Consider the following 20570-nt stretch of genomic DNA (forward strand, 5'->3'; position numbering starts at 1 on the left):
CTAAAGTTTTTTTTGACTTATTGTATTAAGAGACTCTTATTTTGAAGTCTATATATTTTTGTATATATACAGATATATAAACACATTTTAGTGATATATGTTTGTTTTTGTGTCTATGGATATTTCTATCTATGTAACTATATATTTATATATACTGTAGTGTATATACAAAGAGTTTAAAATGCCTGTTACAGAAATTAACTTAAATAGAGGTGTTTTGTTTCTTTTAATTTTTCTGCCATGTTTCTGAACTATTTATGCAGGAAGAGATGTATACATATCATTGAATGTAATTTATTATATTTCTTAGCACTTTTGGTTTGTTTGTCTGTATTTTGTTGTTATTGTGTGTTGAAATATTTCTATGGGGGGGGGGGATGTGGAATCATCAAAGAGCCAAGAAAACACACAGACGTTCTTATCAAAATCAATGTTTTATTTTCTAATTCACATTATATGAGCAAAACGAGAAACGCATATGAAAAAACAGAGGTAAAAGGTAGAGGACAGAGACTGAGAGAGGGTTTCAGCCTCTCCTAACATCACTAAAACAGTCTCGTTCGTCCTGAGATCCGGACTCAGCGGTGACTGAAGAAGCCCTGCGGATGATTGTACTTGAAGGGCTTCAGACGACTCGGACCCCTGAGAGAAACACATTTCACATGAGCTCAAGTTTTTAGGAATTCTTCACTATATTAAGGAAATATTCAAGAAATTCTTTCTAAATACACATAAGCTGTTTCCATTCCAAGATGTGAGTTTAATTTATGCGCAAAGATGGAATATCGCATAAATCATTTGCGAATTCCATTCCATGTGTTCAAGAGAACTAAATCATCACTTCCTGGGAAATTAGAGCAAAATATCTGTAATAAAAATGGAAGCTGCTGCAATCGGGGAAGCCACTATTTTTTCGTACATCATAAATGACTTGCGCCTCAGAGCATCCAAATGAAACGCAATAAACACTGTCATGTTCTCTTGGGTTCTGATGCCTGGTGTTTAGGAACACAATCGTGTGAGACGCTTCTGAGAGGAAATTAAACTAAATCATCTGAAGACAGACTTTGGCTCAGGCATTTGAGAACAACCCAACCAGCATTTGAGATGCCGTGATGCGATTGGTCCGCTAGTTAGTCCAGATATCCAATCACATCCTCTGTTGAGGCAAAGCCACCTGAGTTTTTGTTGTGCATCGAGGGATTTACTCGGCAAATGTGTTTCCATTGTATTTTATGTGCACGTAGTCTTATCAAATAAAAACATCATCCGCCTCAATTGAGCGCATACGTTTTATTATGCACATTTGCAGAATTTATGCACATCTTGGTGCGATATCCCAAAAATAGAAATAGGATGGAAACAGCCATTGCTGTTGTTAATGTGCACAATTCATCAGTGTATGTTATATGAATGGGAAAAATGCTTTGTAATATAAAGTTTTTGCAATAATGCACGTTATTCGACCCTCGAAAATGTCACATTATGGAAATAAAATAGGTTTCGACTGACTTTCCCAAAAAATGTTTTGTAAATACTAAGGAGAAGCGTATTTACTAGGGCTGGGTATTGACACAAATTTCACAATTCGATTCGATTTCGATTCACAAGCTTGCAATTCGATTCGATTCAGTATTGATTATTTTGGATATCAGGTACAATACATGGCAAATTTTCTCAAGGAAAACAAATCTCTTAACTAATGCTGTAAACTATGGGAGTCAGTTGTAGCCTACTAGGCTTCATTAGCCTACTGTAATATTGAAGGTAAAAATTAACTGATTTGTAACTATACAAACACTTAAATTACATTTTTATAATAATCAAGTTATTGAAATGAAATATAAACATTTAAATGGTGGCTGTCATAAAAACTTGCCAGATTTATTCAAAAATGCATTAAATATCAAAGAACATTAAAAATTATGATGAATATGTAATATGGTGCATATATTTAGCAAAATGCTCCTCTTTAGAGTTAATTTTTCTAGCTGACTAACGAGTTTATGGTCACATGGTTTTTCTGAGGTAAATGTGACGTTACATGACATTGTTTACAAGTTGTTTTACTGACGTCTTTCCACGGTTGAAACACTGATTGAGCGATTCCATGTGACATGATACGGATTTCGATAAGTTGTACACACACTTTCAGACGTTCATTCATGTTTATTTGCCGCTGTAACTGGTATTATTAAGGCGGAAGAGGAGATCATGTGCGCTCCGCGCTGCTGCTTCTCTTGAGCTGAGCTGACCCAGTGCGATATCACGCCACAGCGCTATTTATGTTTTTGAATTTCGTAAGAAAATGGACGTAATTTGAAATTTGAGACTTTTAGTATCAATAGTAACAAAGCACAAAGATTATTGCGATTTATTGGATGGGATGCGCGCTACAATGTTCCATTCATTCACCAAATGAAAACAGGATGACTAATCGATTCTTGAGATTTAAGAATCGAAATCGGTTCGTAAAAATGAGAATCGATTAATTTCGAGAAATCGATATTTTTTACCCAGCCCTAGTGTTTACAGTAGGCCTCGAGTGTTACCTGGCAGTGCGCAAGCACATCTTCTCTCGAGGAAACTCTTTAGGTCCCTCTGAGCCGTCACACACTTGACTCTCTGTCTCCAGATACACATCCAGACACACACACAGACGCTGGATCTGATTGGTCAGGAGCTGGAGGCCCGGGCGCGGCCCCTGCAACTCGGACTGGAACACGTTCACCTCACTCTCGACCGCCTGCACACGACAACAAAATCAATTAGAAAATAGTTTCAGCTGTTTCTCCTTGAATATCTGAACGGATGTACAATACGCTCTTACCCGCAGGTTATCGTCAGAGCGGCCGCTGCGTTCTCCCTTCCAGAGCAGAGAGAGCGAGAAGAGGGGCGCCACATCAGGGTAACGGGGGTTCAACACCACAGCGGCCGACACACGTGCTGATCGACAACCAGACAAGCATAGGAGTCAGTGACGATGCAGATATTCTGTTCGACAGGTGTCAATAACATGGACTTTGTGATATTCATGATATTAAATCTCTGAAACAGTTATTTTAGTAATGTACACTTTTATAAATATTTTGAATAAGCTTTTATTTTTATATTTTCAGGTTTAATTTAATTTTGTTAGTTCTTCTGCCATTTTTATTAGTTTTCTTTTAAATATATATTTCTATTTAGCTTTATTTGATTTTTTCAGTTTGAGTAATTTTAATACTTAAAATAAGTTTGTAGTATTGTGAGTTTTTATTATATTTCATTTATTTGCAACAAAGCAACAGTGTTTGGTATCATTGATAACCTATTACATTTTATTTAATATTTTGAATTAGATTAAATTCAATTAATTGAATTTACTTAAGGTTTTTGTAAATTTGTTTTGGTAATTTTTCTTAGTTCTTTTAGGTTTTAGTTTGTTATTTTAGTACTTATGAGAAATTTAGCAAAAATAAAATTTTGATGTTAACGTTTATTTTTTTAAGTAATAAAAATGTTTTTTTTTTTATGGTTTTGGTTTTAGTTAATGATAATAACCCTGCAATGCAACATTTCTCATTTTTATTTAAGTTTTTCCATCTAATATTTATATTTTATTTCGGCTTTATTTCAATTAACAAAAAAATATTTGTAATAGATTTAGTTAACAATGACACCACAGCTCTGAAAAGATGTTCAAGACTTTGGTTTGAGATGCTTAGTAGCAAGTAAATGAGATATAACTGAATTCATATATACCTGCCACCCTAAACGTCACATAAAAACTGCGTTTGCCTAGTTAACATGTCCGTCAGACGGTCTCTTCCTGTCTAAGTAGGAGATTTTTGGTCAGAATAAGCTGCACTGCAAACCGGACATGTCGATAGAAAAAAGTCTGACACAAGTCCCACCTGTTCCTCTCTCCACAACTGCCATGAAGAACAGATCCGTCTCATGCACCAGACCGGCCTTCAATGCGTGCTGTACGAAGCCCAGCTCCTGTTGAACAAGAGCAAAAGCGCATTGAGACACTGAATATCACCAAATTTGCACTAAGCTCGCTCATGCTGTCATTGTGAGATGCTAAACATCCTGACGTGTTTCCAGTTAGGGAGAAACATACGGTGAATTCCTGGTGGCTCATCATAGTCCACCGTGTGAGACCGGAAATCACTTTAGCGGGAAACAGATGCTGGCATTCGCTGGAGACCGGGATGATGCTGTGCTCTGGGACACAACAAACACATTGCATTAAAATTTAACGTACTAAACGGATCAAATGCATGGTTCAATTATCAGATTTACTGACTTTAAGTATATTTTTCTATTTTTATTGACTAAAAATTCTCTTCTTAATATTCTTATTTCTAAACAAACAACATCCAGTAAACGCATCGCAACACAAGACCAATAATACAGTGAAAATCTAGCTCTCATACCCAGTGAGCTGAACTGTTTGTGTAAGGACAGTCGAGCCTGGAGTCTTCCTCGCAGCAGTTTTATGGTCCTCTCCATGTGACTGGCGCTCAGAGCACTTCCTCTCAGCCCCGACTGAAACACACACTTTACTCATTACAATATCGTCCACTTTACGCTGATGTCAATCATTTTAAAAACACTCGTTTTAGACAATATCGATATGGTCGCAGACATGTGCATTCAAGACTCGTTTGCTAACACAACATACAAATGCTTTTTACAATAACACCAAAGAAAATTTGAATGTAAAATGTGTAAAGTCAAAATATCATTAAAAAATATGTAAAGCCACACACACACACACCTGTGCACCATCAGACGAGAACTGCAGGCCGCCCAGTTTCTGCACCCAAAGGTATGGATGTCCGAGATCTGATACATAATCCGAAAACGTAGTGATTCTGCACAGAAAGTCAATTTCATTTAATGCCATTTTTACTATGTCACTATTACTATTCTACAGAATACATTAACGGACATCATGGTGATGGAAAAAAATATGAGAAGGGATCTCAATGCTTTTGCGTTCTCATAAAATGTTTGCGTTTCCCAGAGAAACATTGCATTCACTCGCTTACAACACAAAGTTTCTTGTGGGAGTGCAAACATTTTTGCGAGCTAAATATATTTTTCCCTCCCATCTCATATATCTTCCACCACCATGTCCCTTTGTCGGGGTCCGTACAATTCAAACTCTGGCGATAATAAGATGAATATAAAGTGGAGACGTCTGTCTTACCCGACTTTATCAAACTGGTAGCGGTTGGAAGGGTTGGGCGTCTGTTTGCCGTGATCAGACGCATAAAGACAGTTCAGCAAACTCTCCGGGTTCAGAAGCTCCCTGTGAGAGACACGTAACCGCTGTTAGAAAACAAACAACTACAGTAATCATCCGTTTACGTTTTGGTGCTGTTGTACGGACCCGGCGCTGACGGCCCCATTCAGATCCATAGAGGTGGAAGCTTTGGTCTTCACAGTCAAAATGTTGAGATTCATGAGATAATAGAAAAACAGATGCAGGACACTGCCGTCTGGAGAGAGAGAGAGAGAGAGAGAGAGAGAGAGAGACTTACTATATAATTATAACTAAAAGTAGCTAAAACTACTTATGGGGACAATACATTTAATTATATAAAAATATTACAAACAAACAAAGCGGTATATATATATTTGGCACAGAAAATCACAATATGATTTCAAATATACCAAACTATTTCAATTAAGGTGACAGCAATTAAATATATATATAATATTACATGACCATTCTAAAGTTTGGGACTGGTAAGTTTTTTTTTTTTTTTTAAGAAATTAATACTTTTATTCGGCAAGTATGCAATTAATTGACCAAAAGTGACAATAGCGAGGTTTATAATGTTACAAAAGATGTCTATTTTAAATAAATGCTTTACACTTTTGAACTTTCTATTCATTAAAGCATTCTGAAAAGAAAAATGTATCAGTTTCCACAAAAATAGGAAGCAGCACAACTGTTTTCAACATTGATAATAATCAGAAATGTTTCTTGAGCATCAAATCATCATATTAGAGTGATTTCTGAAGGATCATGTGACACTGAAGACTGGAGTGATGATGCTGACAATTCAGCTTTGATCACAGGAATAAATTACATTTTAACATATATTCAAATAGAAAACAGTTATTTTAAATAGTAATAATATTTCACTGTTTTCACTGTATTTTTCGTCAAATAAATGCAGCCTTGGTGAGCAGAAGAGACTTCACAAACATTAAAAGATCATTCTGACCCCACATTTTTGAACGCTATATGCCTTAAAGAATGGAAAACAACGATAAACACGTTGATTCCAAGAACACTACTGAGAGTGATGATGCAAATGAATTCAATCAGTTGTTTAATATGGTTTAATAGTTTAATATGGTGCAGCAGTGAACTGTGGGTCAGTTTCACGCACCTTTACACTTGAGGTCCACGCAGAGCGAGAGAGGGTGACGTCTCAGCATCTCTTTACGCTTGTCATCCAGTTGAGCTCCTACAGTCGCCCGCCGGCGCTTCTGAACAGAGAGAGACAGGAAATGACAACATCAGCACACAAACGACTAGGGCTGTAGTCAACCAAAGAAATCCTTAGTCGACCAAAGTCCTGTCCTGCGCAAAGATCAGTCGACTAAAAAAAGAAGAAGAAAAAAGACGTGATGTTTTGCATTTCGATTGAACATTTATTGAACAATTGTCAGAGAGCATTTAAAAAGCAACAACGAAAAAACATCAATAATACATAAAACTATAATAATAATACAATTCTTTGAAAATTAAGTGATTTTTTTAACTGCAAAGTTAGGAGCTCTGTCCTAGGTCTATAGTGACAGTCACAATCGCGCACCTGACCACACCACACGCTACAGAAAATATAACTGCTAAAACTACCAAATAATGAAAAATCCTAACAAAAGCTCTCGTTTATACAGGCTGTATATTCTTCTTTACTTTCAAAGCTATGGGTTAACTTTTGTCCAGCCGATCTAGGCGTTTTAAAACAAACACACAAAAAACCCAAATAGCCTAAAAAACAATCCTAATAATAATAGGCTGTATAGTAGGAAGGCATATAGGTTTATTTTCGTTTTGTTACATTATTTAGGCTATTTTCAAACACATCAAGTGTACAAATAAAAACAAAAACATAAGAAAACACAATCTATTGAGTCAGCATAATAAAGCCGTTAAAGGACCTGCTCACATATCGCGTCTTTTGCGCGCTCAAGTTCATTATTTCAAATGTAGGCGCGCGGTATGCACGCTCATTATGGAAGCGATGCGGTCGCGGTGCGACACGCTCGTTTTTTCCAAGCACGTCCGCGCCGCAGCAGCAGTGCAGCCACAGGTGCGGTTCCCGAGTGTTCTACGTGGTGCGCTAAACTGTGGCGCTGTTACAAAATAGCCTAAATTACAGCATTTAAAGGGATACTCCACTTTTTTTGGAAATAGGCTCATTTTACAACTCCCCCAGAGTTAAACTGTTGAGTTTTACCGTTTTTGAATCCATTCAGCCGATCTCCGGTTCTGGCGGTACCACTTTTAGCATAGCTTAGCATACTTTATTGAAGTGGACAAGACCATTAGCATTTCTAAAAAAAAATGACCAAAGAGTTTCGATATTTTTCCTATTTAAAACTTGACTCTTCTGTAGTTACATCGTGCACTAAGACCGACGGTAAATGTAAAGTTGCGATTTTCTAGGCTGATATGGCTAGGAACTATACTCTCATTCCTGCGTAGTAATCAAGAAACGTCACTGCCGTACCATGAGTGCAGCAGGCGTAATGATATGACGCAGCGCCTGAAAATAGGCCACCTTCCGTCAACACAACGGAACTATTTTCAGGCGCTGCGTCATATCATCATACGCCTGCTGCTCTCATGGTACGGCAGTAAAGTTTCTTGATTATTTCGCAGGAATGAGAGTATAGTTTCTAGCCATATCAGCCTAGAAAATCGCAACTTTACATTTACCGTCGGTCTTAGTGCACGATGTAACTACAGAAGAGTCCAGTTTTAAATAGGAAAAATATCGAAACTCTTTGGTCATTTTTTTTTTGAAATGCTAATGGTCTTGTCCACTTCAATAAAGTATGCTAAGCTATGCTAAAAGTGGTACCGCCAGAACCGGAGATCGGCTGAATGGATTCAAAAACGGTAAAACTCAACAGTTTAACTTTGGGGGAGTTGTAAAATGAGCCTATTTCCAAAAAAAGTGGAGTATCCCTTTAAAGTGGGGATAAAACCATGGATAAAACATAGGCTAATTATATTTAGAATACAGTTATATATAACTGCTTATAAAGGAATAAATATCAAGGAGTAAATCAAAGAAAATTTCTTTCTATCGGTAAAAAAATAAAATAAAATGCGACTGGTCGACCAATGAGAATGTCAGTCGACCAAGACGGCATCGACCGATTAGTCGACTAAACGACTAAAGTTGACAGCCCTACAAACGACAAGATAATGAACCGGAGAGGATAAAACCAGATTCTGACCGTGTTCTGTTGCTCCTCCTCTGCGTCCGAATCACTTTCGTCATCTGAGATCGAAACAGGACATGAATTATAATACTGGACTGATCATCACACACACAAATCAAAGACACACAGTGTAACGCAGAGTTGAGATGTTGCCCAGAGAGAAAAACAATATGTGGTGTCGGAGGAAAAGATCCAAGAGAGACAGCGTATTTTCACCGGGTTTAATAAAATAATTTAATAAAAACGTCACGCTCTTCAGCATACATGGGGATTGAGTGAGAAAAAGCAGACAAATAAGTATTCAACTCTGGTCACAAATAGAAAAGGACATAAAAGAAAGAGTACAAAAGCGGTTCTCTCTTCTCCTCACCTTTCACATCTATTACAGACACACTCTCTACACACACATGCGCAGTTCTCATTGTACCTCGAATTATAAATGCACAAAGTGACCGTTACAACAGGTACCTTGCGAGTCCTCCGGGGGTCTGGACAGAGCTTTGGCCTCATCCACGTCTCCACTGATGCTCACAGACAGTTGTTTGTCTGAAACACACAATTGCATGATCTCATGAACTAGGATTCATCAGAAACACAAGGTCTTGTAGGCGCTGCTGAGAATCTTACCGCAGGCCTGTCCGTACGCACCGGCCTGGACCAACAGCACATACAGAGGCGGCGGCAGGTGACGGGCGACCTCGGCCTGCTTCTGCATGTGCTCGAACGGCATCTTCAGATACTCCTGCACTGGGATAGACGCCTGTGAGAGAGAGCGAGAGAGATCCGTCAGTCTCTTCCTGTCTACATGAAACAGAATAAGATGCAATGTGACAACAGAGGCTTTCGGACCGGAGGAACTTTTCATACTATTGGCAGAAGTACCTGAATTTTGGCGTGTTCGCACCACAGGAACTGGGAACGATTTTGGAGGAGTCGGTCTAAACCAGCACTATAGGAACATATAGGCACTATGTTCGCTGATTGGACGAACCCGCCATTTAAAAACAAAAAGCTGTGTAAACAGCACACAGATTATAGCCTGTATATTTACTCCAGAAACGAACTCTACGCACATGGAAAATAGTGATAGATGTGGCTGTTAACCTTTTCACAGAGGAAAATCAAACGCACCTTTGAGGGGACCAAGAGAAACATGATTATGTATTTCTGCCTCAGCAACACTGGACATCAAGCGCACGGAATACGCTAATACCTTTTCAATTACTGTCTTTCTATGCATTACAGTTCTATCTAATAACGTATTAGACAGATCGTAAACCAATGAACAAGGAGAATGTGAGCACTGTGTTTAAGCTCTGGCGTTCTCAGCGCCGTCAAAATAAAGGTCACAACAACAACTTCACTTCAGAGTTCCTACTGGCGGTGCGAATGCAAACAGGAAAATGTTCCTATGGGAACCATTAGTTCTCAGGGAACCGCCCTGGTGGCTCGTTCCCAGAACTACCCGGTGCGAAAGCCCCTTTAAATATATATTATATATGTCAGTCTAAGGTTTCACCTGCATGATGTTCTGCAGTCCAGGTTGTAGGCTGCTCAGATATTCTCTCTTCTGCTCAATGGCTTTCTGAATCTTCTCTTTACTGGTCAGAGATGTCTTATACTGCTCCGCCAACCTGCATTATGGACCGCCACGCATGTTTAATGATGCTGTTGAAGATTTAGAGGTATTTGAGGGCTATGGAGGGTCGCTGATGTTTGTTACCTCTTCCTCTGCTCTAGTTCCCAGTCCAGGCGTGCGAGCGTGAGCTGGTGTTGATCGTCACGTGTGACGTGAGGGCGTGAGATCTCAGCCGGAGCCTCCTGGAAGAACTCCTCCTCACTCACCAGCTCAATCTCCTCATGCTGAGACCTGGAACACAGAGAACGTCGTTAACATCTGCTTCACACAGGTGCCATACTAGCCATTAGCATCTGCTCTAGAGTTTTGTTTTGTGCGAAACATGACAGGGGATTTGGGATGGAAATAAACAGTGCGCAATCGACGTAATCGAGTACGTCAACGTGTTGTTCCAGCCCTAGAAAAATGCTTATTCACTTTTTTCATGAGATTTTCAGGCCTGGAGATACATTTTAAAATTCCCTGACATTCCCTCTCTGGCACTCACTTGAACTCAAGACATTTTCCGATCTCTTTCTGCAGATGCATGACCTCATAGAGCAGATTCTGCAGCTGCAGGTGAAGAACATCCACTCGCTGCTTCGCCTGCGGACACACAGAAATACTGTTAGCTGAAACAATCATTTATCAAGCATGTTAAACATAAAAAACTGGACTAAAACTAGAATAAAGCAAGCATGTGAGTGAGTATATGCTAAATCAGATCAGTGTTAATTGTGTTCACCTCATGCGTCTGGTCTCGGCCTTTCTTCAGTCGCATGTGTGCTAGCCGGTTGAGTTTCTTCAGGGTAATGAAATGAACGCTGCTCTGTCTGCGTCTCTCCTCGATCTCTACACTCTATAGAACGCATAAAGCAAAAGGTCAGTTCCATTTAATTCCATTGTCCGATTTTAGACACATGGCAACTGGGAAACTCACTCCGTCTTTCACGCCGCCGGCTTTCAGCTCCTGGATTTCCGCCATGAGTTTGGCCAGAGCCGCACACGTGTCCTTATACAGCATGTAGTCCTGCTGCGGGTCTCTGCCCTCCAGCTCCACCTCCTCATTATACACACGGACCTCCTGAGGGACACACACACACACACAGAGTGACCAGAGAACACACACACACACACACACACACACAGCCCTGCCTACCAGCTGAACATGATCTGTGAGCCAACAATGAAACTACAAAACCGTGAGATATGACCCTCCTCACCCGTAAGTGCCACAGAAAAGGTGTCGACAGCTGAGCAGGATCCAAAATTACATGCTGATGGCGGGTGAATTAAGAAAGTTTCATTGGCAGTAATTATTACAGCTCTCTGGAATATTTGATTCTTGGTCGAGCACAGTAACTGAATATTTTATGTATAACATTCAAATAACAAACATTATTATTATTATATCTCATTTTATACATTTAAACTGTGTATAATAATAATAGTATTATTGCTAATAATAATAATAAAACATGTATTGTTATACTATAAACAAGTATTTTTGTTATAATGACGCTAAACTGCATAATTGTAGTTTAGTTGTATTAGTTTATATAGCTCATTTAAAGGCACACTGTGGAACTTTTCAACCTTTATAATATATTACCAAAACCCATTGAGATGGTACATCGACTTACAATAGGTTGAATGACACGTCTGCCGAAGCCTGAAGGTGTCTGTATCGCTTTTCCTAGCACGTAACTTCGGGTTTCGGGTAGGAACCCGAGCACAAAAAGAACTACAAAATTCGACCGCTTTACGGCATACGTCACTTCCCCCACCACCCCCACTTCCTCAAATTCTAACGTGAGAGCTCAACTCGCGTTTGATTGCCGGCGTCTGTATGTTGTCGTCATGGCTGAATCAACAGCTACTCGGAAGAAAGCGAAGAAAGCAAAGATTTTGTCAGAGGAGACCAATAAAAGAAAAAGGGAGAGTTTAAAATAAACATCGGCATAAAAGTGTATATATAATGTAATATTTACTGCGAATTCGTGTAACAAAACTGATATAAGTCACAACATACTGCCGTATACAAATGTAAATGTTTTTTTTCCTTTCAGCTCATATATGTTTGTATTTGTGTAAAAGGAAAAACAAACTGAAGACTACAAATAACGGAAATATGTAGTGAGTTATATCAGTTTTGTTAAACGATTTCCTGACTACTCGATTTCATCTCCAACCCATTGCAAAGAGATCCTGAAGACGTTAATTGTTTGCTTCAGGTGTGTTTGATTAGGGTTGGAGATGAACTGTGCAGGACAGACGATCGGCAGGAGCAGGATTGGGCAACCCTTGTCAATGCGACTTACCTGATCAGACATTGTTTTCTGCGTATGCTACTTTTATTCAATTTGTTTTCTTTATAGGATTTATATTATTAATCTTATATTTATATTATTATTTTGGTCAGTAGTGAATCGATTAACTTTCTCCAACATACAAATCAAATGCCGTCTGCACACACATAAAGACACGGGAGGTTGACCGGTTGACTGTTTGTTGACTTTTGCGACAATGCTGCGGCGCTTGTGGCCTCTAGGGGCACTAGACGTGAAAATTACAGGTCGAGCGCACCCTAGTGGCCAAAAATTCCACAGTGTGCCTTTAATAACAACAGTTGACCAAAGTGCAGCACAAAAGTAAAATAAAAACGTAAAACAAATAACAGAATAAAACAAAACTAATTATTGTTGATAATGAACTATTTTTAATGTATAATAATAATAATAATAATAAGAATTAATTAAAATTAATATTAGAAGTTAAAATATTTGTTTTAATTATTGCTTTTAATAATTTTTTATATATATATTTATATATATACACTTCTTTTGGTATATTAAATATTTCTGTTGATGTAAAAATCTATATAATTGCTATATATATATATATATATCAAGATTATGTCCTCAGAAATATGCTGTCAGTTTATTTATAACATTAATATTGTTTGTTATTCATACAGAATATAATTTTTAATCTCCTGTTTTATTCTTTGCCATTTGTAAAATAAAATGGCCAAATTACAATATTCATTGACATTTGGTGCTCAATAAGTGTTCATTTTGGACCCTGCAGCTGTCGGAGAGAGAGAAGGAGGGGGAGAGAGACAGATCTCATAGGAACCTGATTCTTTGCTGTAAACAGCTTCCTCTGTCCGATAAGATGAGGTCCGGCGGGAATCTTGACCTACATACACATGCCAAATGAGTCTCACATCAACATATCTGCTCACTGGAGCTCATCTGAACACAACTCATGAAAGAAACACATCTGAAGCCTAAATGAGTGGAACATGCTGGATTGTACCTTCTCCTGCCTCAACCTGACCTTCCTGAACTTGACATGTGAACTGACTGCACTCAGCTGCACATGAGAGTTATTAGAGAAAAAGAATGAGTAGAGGGTTAGTGGACTGCTCTGCTGAAATCATCTCGAATGCATTTCACAGCCGCTCACCTGATCACTCTCTCCTCGACCGCGCTTGGCTTCTGGAGTTCCTCCTTCGCTTCGGATGACCTTCGGCTTTCTCTTCTTCACAGCGTCTGAGGACATGACTGAAAAATTAAAGAGATCAGAATGAGCATAAATCAAATCACAAGCAATGATTTAAAAAAAATAATAATTTGTGTCAGTTGTCAAACTGCCTCCAAACAGAAACTACAATCACCTGGAATAAAATATGCTTTCATATATTACTACTACAATATTTCATAATAAAGCCGAGGAGGACATTTTAAAAGATTATTTAAGAGTTCATTTCTAAATCACTTATTATTTTCACACAGACTATTTTATGTAATTGTTATTTATATTTAATCTACTTCAGTGTTGTTGTTGTTGTTATTGCTATAAAATAGTTTTCAGTAACTGAAATAAAAATAAACATAAACATTAAACTAAAACTGCAATAAAAATAAATTAAAGCTAAATAGAACCATTTAAAAACTAAAACTAATAAAAATGACAAAAGCACGTAGTAAGATTTGTAAAACTTTAACTAATACATTAAATATTATAAATGTATATAAATAATACTAAAATAACTAATGAGTAAGACGTCAAATGTATTTTAAATATCACATAGGTTATATGTATCATACGTTTCTTTATTATGTTTAGAAAATTATATCATGTATTCATAGCTAGTTCAGTAAACTATGCTATATCAGGTTAGCTTCTTGATGAAGTAACAGCAGATCTATTTAAACGCTCGAAATGTATCATGTTGCGTTTAAATTAGACTCACCGATAAATCTGGAAACATAAAATCTCACCTTTCAACTGCTTTTATCCAATTTTAGTATGTAAAAATTTAATTATTAAATTGTGTCATTCAAACAGCAAGAATCCGCAAGCTGGATGCGGGAGGAAACGACGGACAGCACTTCCGCTGCTGGATTACATAATAAAAGATCTCTATATAAGGCAAAAAGGTCCGAGCGAAAAATATCTAATGACAGAAACCCAGAAAACATTTCACATTTAATTTAAACGGCCGATTTACATTTAATTCATTTAGATTGTATTAATGCCGACTGGTGTTTTTTTTCTTTTCTCACATTGATTATTACATAACAAACACATAATGCGTTTAATACTATTTTAATTACTTTGAACTACATTATTTAAACTATGTAGCAAAAAACACAGTATTATTTTTAATTAGATCAAATCTAACATGTAAGAGTTGTAATTTCTGCCTCTTCGCCACTGGACTTTTAATTTGGAATTAAAGCTGTCTCGAAGGAAACCCACCTGTGAGGAAGTTGCTTGCGTTGCTATCAATCAATATTTACATTACTACATTTCAACCTGGTCAACGTTCAACGTCCCTACACGCTAATTAAATGAACGTAATTAAAGGCAAGTGGTCGGTAAACTTTATAATATGATCAAATTATGATTATACAATTTAGTTCATGTGTCAAATATAGTGTTTATAGCCTACTTTATGCAGTTTAGAAGTGTGCTATGTTATCAATAACATACTATTACTAACATACTATTATTATAATAATTATGTTATTGAGTTTGCCGCATTAAGTACTGTATGAGAATTTTTCAATGTACAAAGTCAATCATGAAGAACCCAGATAAGTATTTATTTCAGAACTCAGATGCATACTACATACTAGTACCACACACTACATATGCTACAATGTTTAGTATACTAGAGCACACTGAATGGGACTGTATCTCATAATGCAAAGCACTCGACTTGACCTTACATTTACAGTTTTACAAACAGTGTTGGTGTAATGCAATGAATACTGTTATTTTTGTAATTACTTGTCCCTTGAAAAAGTAAATTAAAGGATTACTAATTTTTTTCTGTAATTTAATTACAGTTACTTTAAATTATGTGTAGGCTACAACAATTTTATATAAAACAATAGTGGATTCAACATCAAAATTGAATGTTAAAACATATGTTTTTAATACGGCATTTTGGTCAGTTCAAGAATATGCAATTGTATATTGTTTCTTTGAAATAATTAAAAGAGCAGTTTCGTCCATCCTTGTATTGTTCAACTTGTTGAGGTTGATATTACTAATAAGTAATCCAATACTTTTTATAATTACCAATACAATACTAATTACTGGAAGTGTAATTAGTACAGGAATCTAATTACACTATTGATTACTAGTAGCTGGTAATTAATTACTTTTTTTTAGAGTAACTCACCCAACACTGGTTATAAATAAGCTGGAAGTAATTCCAATGAATAATTTTACATAATTTTAATTTTTATATATATATATATATATATATATATATATATATATATATATATATATATATTAGGCCTACTATTTAAGTTTAATTTATTTCTATTTCAGTTTTTATTTATTTCCCGTTGGTAATTTTAGTGCTTCAACTTAAGCTTATTTGAGTCAATTGCCAAAGCAACATTTCAAATTTTCATTTAGTTTTCATCTAATATTTCTGTTTTATACTTATATTATTTTATATAAAGACAGTATTCAGTAAGTTAGCATTCCATTCTGAATACAGGCATTAAATATTTTGCATGGTTTAAACCTCACAGGTGGTGTCTTCACTCCTGGTGCATTATGGGTCAGTGGAGGCCTGTGTCTAACCTGAGAGATCGGGTCTCTCGACACCCTCCTGTGGTTGTGTTCTTCCTCAGTCTGCTGATCATCTCCATAACTTTCGTCTGCACTGGACTTTACTCACAGAATCACGACATCAAGAACCCTGACATAAGCGTAGTGAGTATGACGATCACTGCTGTAATGTTTGGGTTCTTCTTTACTGACTAACTCATACCATACGCTTGTGTTCTAGGACTGGAACGGGGTTCTGGGTGCTATTGCTGGTTTTCAGTTCTGCACACATGTGAACGACACAGATGCACCGCTGGAGGAAGACTCTCCCCAAATGGTGGAGCATGCAGATACGACAAATATTTCCATGAGCACTTCTCATGTTTCCTTACTGGTGCCGCTGGTGTTTATAGGGGACGTCCCAGATGATACCGTCATTAGTGCCACAATGCTGGGCAGCCAGCTGGGCATCAAAGGTTTGTGTGTATGAGATTTTAGTATTATTTACATAATATTACAGTTTTTATATGTATATTTCTATATACATTTTTTTATTTTAAATTAAAATTTTCATGTAATTTTCAGTAATTTTGTTAGTATTATTTACATAATATTGCAGTTTTCATATGTATTTTTTATATAATTATTTTATTTTAAATTTAAATTTTGTTGTGTGGTTTTGGCATTTTTATTTTATATATATATATATATATATATATATATATATACACTGTATATATATTAGTGCTGTCAAGTTTGTAAATATATGTGTGTGTGTGTGTATGTGTATATATATATATATATATATGCACACACACACACACACATATACAGTATATATACTATTATATAAATATTATATATAAATATTATATATAAATATTAACAAATTTTTATGTTAATAACGATTAATCGATTTGACAGCACTAATATATATATACTTCTGATTACGAGCTTGTTGCATTCAAGTGCTCTGTTGTCGGAAAGAACAGGAATCATGGACAACACCAGGTTTATTCTTGCCTATTTATTGGGAATAACTTATTAAAGCCAAAATTATATTAAGCGTCCCATTCACTGACAACCATATAAACATTCACCGCTTGCTGACAATTCTAGAATTTCAGTCAAATGCAGGTTATTTTCGCCGTGTTTTAAACATACGCTTCAAATGATTATTCATATATGTAAATATGCACTACTTTAATGGCAAGACAAGGCGATGTTGCTGTTGTGGAAAAAGGAATTAGGAATAGCAGTCACAGCAGCAATCGTTCTCCCGTCCCCATGTTTAATGTTTATGTTAATGTAACTCTGAAACTTGGGTATCAGAATTATCCCTGCGCTTCCTAGTGGTAAATACAACTTTAGAGGGCATTCGTGTCCATTTTAAAACTAGGAAACTCGTATTTATGATAATTCCGATAGCATGTGAAGGCAGCATTAGACTTTCATATGTATTGTTCTTTAAATGTTGTGACTGTAATATAATATATTAAGACATATTTAATGGAGAGGAGACATGGAAGTGTATTGCATAACAGTTGTTTTGGCTGTTTTTTTTTTTATATTGCTTTCTACTAATGCCAACATAACCTTTCGCATCACAGGGGCTGCAGCGAAAGCATCCGTGAACATTTCTCTGCTCCTCCCTTCTGATGTTCCCAACAATCAAACTCCTGCTGGGACGAAGACCAGTCGACCGCTGAGCTGTCTTCACTTCACTGCCCTGACCCACGTTCTCCCTCACACTCCGTGAGAAGCTTATACATATACACAGCCCGTTTTTGGTGTGAATAGACATCCTGCAAGCTAATTTACTGATCTTTCAGGTCACCTCCAGAATGCCCAGTTGCGGAGAACGTGGATAAGAACGCTTCACCTGTCAGGACGGTTGCTGTAGAATCGAACAAGCACAATTCCCCAAACTGCTTTGGTCTGGAGTTCAAATCAGATCCACACCTGACTGTCCTGCTCACTAAGGTAGAAAACACAATGCAGTCGTTCAGATAGAATCAGCTAAATATTTAATTAATGAACATATAATTGGCAGGGGATTCTTTCTGTTGGAGCTATACGTGTGCAGATTCCATATCAAGTCAAGTCACTTTTATATAGCACTTTAAAGGTGCACTATGCAGGAATTCCGTTTTTTTTGTCAAACAGTGACCCCTAGAGTCGCTGTGGGGTACTTGTACTGTCGTGAATAGCACTCACGCAGAGATGGCTCTGCACTCACGGCCGGATCCCCTCCCCCTGTACACCGGTGCCTGTTCAGTAGGATGGACGCTGTAACGAGTGGAAATAAGGTATGGCCCCTTTAAGAGCTGCGCGCGCCCTGTTTAACTGTCGGCAGTCTGTATTGTATGTGCGCCTCGAACACCACATGTTTACGGCGCCGGGTTATTTCTGTTTGATGCTTATTTTATCAGAATTTTATGCCGTAAAGCAATTCGTTACATCGCGAGAGCCCGTAATCTCGCGACACTTCCTGATGCTGCGGCCGGCCGGCTCAAAGTTGCAAGTGTGTTTTTTCCGCTCACATGCGATAGAGGGGTGCGAAACGACCACCATTCAACCCGAAAAGAGTAATATAACCATTCCAATGACTCCGAAGCTGTTTGGTTGAGGTAAAAAAAAAAAACTGCATAGTTCACCTTTAACTATAAACACACTATAAAAAATGAAGGTTCTTTATGGTATCGATGGTTCCATGAAGAACCTTTAACATCCATAGAATCTTTCCGTTCCATAAAAGGTACTTTATAGTGGGAAAAGGTTCCTTAAATTATTCAAATGTTATTCACACTAACAAAAGAAGGTGATTCTATTAAAAATGTCCACTGAATGCTTCTTTGGGGAACCAAAAAAAAAAATGTCTTTGGAATTACTGCAAAAAATAAATAAATCTGGTTGCACTTTATTTTAGTCCTTTTCCCCATGTACATACTATGTACTTATTAAAGTTATTACAATAACTAGTTACTCACCCTGAACCCCTGTAGTTACCTTATATTACCCAGTACTTTACACTGTGAGTACAGATACTGTAAAATAAAGTGCAACCCAAAAACCCTTTTGGAATCTTTATAGCTTTTAATGTTGTAAAATGATTCTGTTATTAAACAAATTCTTTTTCAACTGTATTGCAGCTCTACAGAAGATAATAGTGTCATTATTCAGCTTATTTTAGGTCAATGTTATTTCAGTTTCAGTTCAATAACTGCATCAATGTGTACCATCATATAAGCAGCATCTAGCTTACCTCTCCACGTCTTCTTTATTGTTCGACTAGGATGAAAAAGCCTTGTGCCGGTATCATCTGTTGCTGGTCAGTGTTGCACTGCTGGTTGTCTGCATCCTCATGAGCCTCTGTGGAAGTTGCTCTTCACGTTCACGTTCTTACCAGGGGAGCGATCTTCAAAAGGTTGTACCTAGTGTAGAGCTCTCTAATCTTTAGTATTAAACTCTCTCTGATTCGCATTTTTTCATGATTTTTATTGCATGAATTAACATGTTATACAGTTTGTTTGAAAAGTGTTTAAATTCTTCATAGGAATCACTGCTGAGCCCATGAGGAACATCTGCAGAACATCCACATTCGAGACTTAACTGGCTGTCAGAACGCATTGCTGCAGAAAGAAATTAGCCTTTGGGTATTCAACCATTTTCCATTGCCAACATGTTGGTCTTGTGCAACTAAGAAATTGCAACCAGTTATGCAGGTCGCTTGCAGTGCCATCCGAACAGATCTGGTCTATTTCATGTTACTTTGCAAGCGTTAACAATCACAATCCAAAGAACATAACCTGAGACGTATGATTATAATATAATAACTATACTCCAAGAGGAAGTTAGATGATTGGAAGCTTTCTTTTGACATCACATTATATTCAATTTATTTAAATGCATTAAATATACATCATTTGTTAATTTTTCTAAAAACAAAATGTATTAAAATATTCCACTGTGTCCTGTCTGCGTGTGTAATGGTGTCTGAACATTATTCAGTGGTGGTGCATTCAGTGTTCTGGACTTTTAATTCAGATACAAAAACTGCACACAAAACACGCTTACCGGTTGTGGACAACACTTCACAAAAACCACTCATTAGCTAGAAATTGGTGAAATGAACACTAATTCACAAAGAAAGCAATACATCATCTGGAGTTATATCACAATTTAGCTAAATGTGACATTACGGCCTGGTTCCATAGACAGGGCTTAGATTAAACCTAGGGATTAAACCAGGATTTTAAGATATGTCAGTGCAAGTTTTTTAAGATATGTCAGTGCAAGTTGCTTTCAGTTAAAACCGCTCAAACATGCATTTTAGTCTGGGACTAGCTTAAACCATGTCTGTAAAACCAGACATAAAAGATGAATCATTAAGTCTGAT

General features: G+C 37.1%; 2 protein-coding genes across 4 annotated transcripts; one reads left to right on the forward strand and one right to left on the reverse strand.

Moving 5' to 3' along the window:
• Positions 1-507: 507 nt before the first annotated feature.
• thoc5 (THO complex 5) lies at positions 508-14502 on the reverse strand. Of its 3 annotated transcripts, none has more exons than XM_056272628.1 (20): positions 14377-14502; positions 13559-13656; positions 11028-11171; positions 10833-10946; positions 10596-10693; positions 10193-10339; positions 9989-10103; positions 9097-9229; positions 8938-9015; positions 8485-8528; positions 6399-6498; positions 5387-5495; positions 5204-5305; positions 4769-4865; positions 4425-4536; positions 4109-4212; positions 3897-3984; positions 2831-2946; positions 2553-2746; positions 508-642 (listed from the first exon to the last, which is right to left on the reverse strand). In XM_056272628.1, the coding sequence occupies exons 2-20, from the start codon at positions 13652-13654 to the stop codon at positions 579-581; spliced, it is 2055 nt and encodes a 684-aa protein (XP_056128603.1). In that variant the 5' UTR covers positions 13655-13656; positions 14377-14502; the 3' UTR covers positions 508-578. The 3 variants fall into 3 exon arrangements, with proteins under 3 accessions (XP_056128603.1, XP_056128604.1, XP_056128605.1); XM_056272629.1 differs by having other exon boundaries at positions 14349-14493; XM_056272630.1 differs by lacking the exons at positions 13559-13656; positions 14377-14502 and adding an exon at positions 13226-13353.
• Positions 14503-14829: 327 nt separating this feature from the next.
• zgc:158398 (uncharacterized protein LOC568894 homolog) lies at positions 14830-19801 on the forward strand. Its single transcript, XM_056272645.1, has 7 exons — positions 14830-14965; positions 16153-16336; positions 16413-16647; positions 17782-17926; positions 18004-18154; positions 19467-19598; positions 19728-19801. The coding sequence occupies exons 2-7, from the start codon at positions 16178-16180 to the stop codon at positions 19746-19748; spliced, it is 843 nt and encodes a 280-aa protein (XP_056128620.1). The 5' UTR covers positions 14830-14965; positions 16153-16177; the 3' UTR covers positions 19749-19801.
• Positions 19802-20570: the final 769 nt, after the last annotated feature.

The sequence above is a fragment of the Rhinichthys klamathensis genome, unplaced genomic scaffold, assembly GCF_029890125.1.
Source record: "Rhinichthys klamathensis goyatoka isolate OS25496 unplaced genomic scaffold, OSU_Roscu_1.1 h1tg000341l_1, whole genome shotgun sequence".
In the NCBI taxonomy this organism is placed as follows: Eukaryota; Metazoa; Chordata; class Actinopteri; order Cypriniformes; family Leuciscidae; genus Rhinichthys; species Rhinichthys klamathensis.

Bases quoted from the DNA above. Each gene is read 5' to 3' on its own strand.
- thoc5 (XM_056272628.1), bottom strand. From the start codon at position 13,654: ATGTCCTCAGACGCTGTGAAGAAGAGAAAGCCGAAGGTCATCCGAAGC. The intron at 9,016-9,096 runs GTAAGATTCTCA...TGTGTGTTTCAG, and splicing joins TGCGTACGGACAGGCCTGCG to ACAAACAACTGTCTGTGAGC. The intron at 2,747-2,830 runs GTAAGAGCGTAT...TGTCGTGTGCAG, and splicing joins GCTCTGACGATAACCTGCGG to GCGGTCGAGAGTGAGGTGAA.
- zgc:158398 (XM_056272645.1), top strand. From the start codon at position 16,178: ATGGGTCAGTGGAGGCCTGTGTCTAACCTGAGAGATCGGGTCTCTCGA. The intron at 16,648-17,781 runs GTTTGTGTGTAT...TTCGCATCACAG, and splicing joins CAGCCAGCTGGGCATCAAAG to GGGCTGCAGCGAAAGCATCC. The intron at 17,927-18,003 runs GTGAGAAGCTTA...CTGATCTTTCAG, and splicing joins CACGTTCTCCCTCACACTCC to GTCACCTCCAGAATGCCCAG.